Below are 3,203 nucleotides of genomic sequence, written 5' to 3' on the forward strand. Positions count from 1 at the left end.
AGACTGGTGAGGAAGCTGAGGAAGCCCCTGGGAAGGGCTGGGTAGGCCGTGGGGTGGGCATTTGCAAGGGAGATGAGGGCTTGGTGCAAGTGCTGCCTCAATAGGAACCCCCACGCTTGCTGCAGCACCCAAGGGTCGGGGGTCTCAGCAGGACACGGGGTCCTCTGCTCTCCTCTGAGCCCAGAGACACTCTCCATTCACACAGCACAAAGGGAAACCGAGGCAGGGAGTGCTGCAGGAGCCCTGGAGAACCCACCCCTCCTCTCCACACCCATCTACCCGGGGTAAGGCAGCGTTACCTCTGCACTCCGCATCCGAGGTGGCCGTGCACTCCTTCACCAGCACCTCATCCTCCTCGCAGGTGGTGCAGGGCAGGCAGGGATCCACGAAGTTGGCTTCGCTGGAGAAAGTGCCCTCGGGACACTCTTCACAGACGGTATCCTGAGAGTCCTGGCAGGGGAACATGAGGCCGAAACCCACCTCGCACACCCGGCACTCCCGGCAGCTCCCGCTGGGCTCCTCCTGGTAGTAGCCGTAGGCGCAGCGGCACACGGCGTCGTCCGACTCCACGCAGGGAGCAGACATGCTCTGCAGCCCCACGCACTCCGTGCAGGGCTTGCAGGGCTCCGTGGCGCTCACCGTGTCCGAGTAGGTGACACCTGGAGGGGGACAGAGCCAGGGGTGAGCTGGGGGAAGGGGGTTCCCCTCGACCGGCGTGGCGCCGCCGCTGCCGCTCGCCTCGATCTTCAAGGTCTCTCTCAACCCAAAGGGTTCTAGGAGATGGTGTCAGGTTGAAGGGATGGGCTTGTGTGGGGGTTGTTGGCAGGGATCTTCTTCCCTTTCATCGTTTTCTCCCTTCTCCAGGCCAGAGGAAGGAGCCTGTGTCCCCCCTCACAGCCCTGGGCATCCCCCAGCCTGCAGGTTCTGCAGCCCGGTCACAGCCCCATCCTCCTGGCAGCCATCCCCAGCTCAGTGGGGATCCAACCTTTGAGCTCCTGCAGCCTGGGCAGGGCTGGGTGCTGCCCTCAACGTGCCCACCCCAGCACTCGGTGCCCGCATCCCTGGGCAAACATCCCTGGCTGAAGCACCAGCCCCACTTTTGACCTCTGGATGCTCCCCAGAGGCATCCTACAGCCCCCCACTGCTCCCCAGCATCCCAAATGCTTTCTCCTGGGCATCCTGACTTGGGGGGATCACCACCCTGAGCCCCCCTCCTCAGCCATGTGTCCCTGGCGTGAGTCGTGACCACGGGTGTGATGTGAACAGGAGGTTTCAGCACTAATCCTGCCTCTCCTCTGACCCCAGAGCTTCTGGCTCTCTGGTTTCATCCTGCAGGGCTGACTCTGCCAGGAAAATCAATCCTCCTCCCACAGCCCAGCAAGTCACCCCTGTGTCCCCTCCCTTCCCACTCCCAAAGGTGTTTGAAGGTATTTTTAGCCCAGGAAGACGGGTGAGGTGCCATCCTGGAGGGCACAGCTGCTGTCCCTGCCTCGCCTGCCTCCCACCGATGCCCCCACATCCCGTGCTGCCACCACACCCCGTCTCCCCTCATCCAAAATGCCAGGGGCCCATCCAGCATCCTTGGTGGGGAAGGCATTGGGGAGCTCAGCTGCAAGCCCTCCACTAGCCCTGCTCCTCCCGAGGGCAACCCAGCCACGTGCTGATCCCCAGTGACCTGCCTGTCTCCCCAGGATGACCGTGGGGGACAAATTCCCACCCTCCAGCCCCCCTGGGTGGCCAAGGAGAGACTGAACCACGGCCAGGCTCAGGGCAGAGCTGAATTTTTGGCTGTTTCCACAACAGAGGGAGAGGAATTGCCCTGAGACAGTGGTGCTGGGCAGGGTTAGAGGGGTGGAGGTGCTCAGCTGTGACACTTCCACCCCTCCACACGTCCCCAGCCCTGCTGCCCGTGCCCTGCTCCTCTCTCGGGGCTCATCCTGCACCCTTTGTGCAACTGCAGGACCTCAGGGGTGAATCCTCTCTGCTGCTGCCAGCCAGGAGCCACCAGCTGGGCTCTGCCCCAGCGTGGGCAAGTAGCCCCTGCCCTCCTGCTTGCCCCACCAAGCGAGCAGAGCCCGAGCAGCAGCGAGCCAGCCTCCGGCGTGTGCAGCTCCCATTAACCTGGGCTCATCCTTTGCATTATTCTGAATTATTGATAGGCACCATTAGAGCAGGGAAGTGGCCAGGAAAGGCATACGGCTGAGTGGGCACATTTTCAGTGGCAGCAAGGTATCTGAGCTGAGCAATTACAGCTGAGATTCAAACAGGACCCCCCCACACACACACACACAGACACACATCCCCCCCTCCTGCCCGCCCGCAGCGATGGAGGCTGGCAAGGGGGATAAATAAATCATCAGGCAGCAGTCAGGGGGGGCTGGCAAGTGAGGGGAGAAGGAAAAGGCTAATAAAAAAAAGAGCAAGTGGCCATTTGGGCTAATTCAGGGACCATCTCCTCCGGTTCCCCACCGGCCTCGGCAGGGGTGGGGCTTTGGTGGGGGTGAATTTTTACAAAGCAATTTGGCTGGTGAATTGGGAAGGCATCCAAGGAGAGCTCGGAGGCAGCCCGGGGTGGAGGTGGGGAATCTCGTGCCCACATTCCTCCCAGTTTGGCAGGCAGGGTGCTTTGCTGGGACTGGGGCTGCCTGCACCTGCCCAGCGCCCACGGCAGCAAGATCTGGCACGAGTCAGGTCCCAAAGGACCCTCTGCCCATCCCAGCAAGGTCCAACAGTGAGGTTTGCTCTTCTCTTTCTTCCCAAAATGCTGCTCTGGGCTCAGAGGAGCTGGGGGAGCGTTTGGCCCCTTGCAGCATCTGCACCCAAAAGTCACCCCGTGGTCCCTCCCAGCTGAGGAGCTGCTGGGGGTGATTTGGTGTTGCCATGGATGGAGGGATGGATGAAAAGCTCCAGCTGGGGCAGGGTGGGGGGTATAAAGCAGGAGGGTTTGCAGGGAGCTTTCCTCTGGTTGGGGCTTCTCAGCTTGTCTGTTGCTCCTTATTTTAAGGCAGTAAGGGGGCTGGGTTCCCTCCTTGGTGCTGCTTCTGATCAGGGTGAGAGAGGCCTGATCCTGCCTCAGGGCACACAGCATGATGCTGTCTAGTCAGGTAAGTGAGAGGGATCCTACCCAGTGTATATTCCCAAGCAATGGGTGGAGCTGCTGGGATGGAGATAAAGGGGGGGGGGGGGGGAAACTGAGGGACAGG

At 61.4% G+C, this 3,203-nt stretch overlaps 1 protein-coding gene across 1 annotated transcript in view; it reads right to left on the bottom strand.

Moving 5' to 3' along the window:
* Positions 1-299: 299 nt before the first annotated feature.
* The window catches only part of LOC103775319 (tumor necrosis factor receptor superfamily member 16), a gene marked incomplete at its 3' end in the record, with an annotated part of 4,826 nt that continues 1,922 nt past the window's right edge, over positions 300-3,203 (bottom strand). The window contains exon 2 of the mRNA XM_008942763.1: positions 300-659. Within this exon, the coding sequence (XP_008941011.1) occupies positions 300-659 (360 nt within the window). The remainder of the gene's footprint in view (positions 660-3,203) is intronic.

This window comes from Merops nubicus, unplaced genomic scaffold (assembly GCF_000691845.1).
Source record: "Merops nubicus isolate BGI_N331 unplaced genomic scaffold, ASM69184v1 scaffold33676, whole genome shotgun sequence".
In the NCBI taxonomy this organism is placed as follows: domain Eukaryota; kingdom Metazoa; phylum Chordata; class Aves; order Coraciiformes; family Meropidae; genus Merops; species Merops nubicus.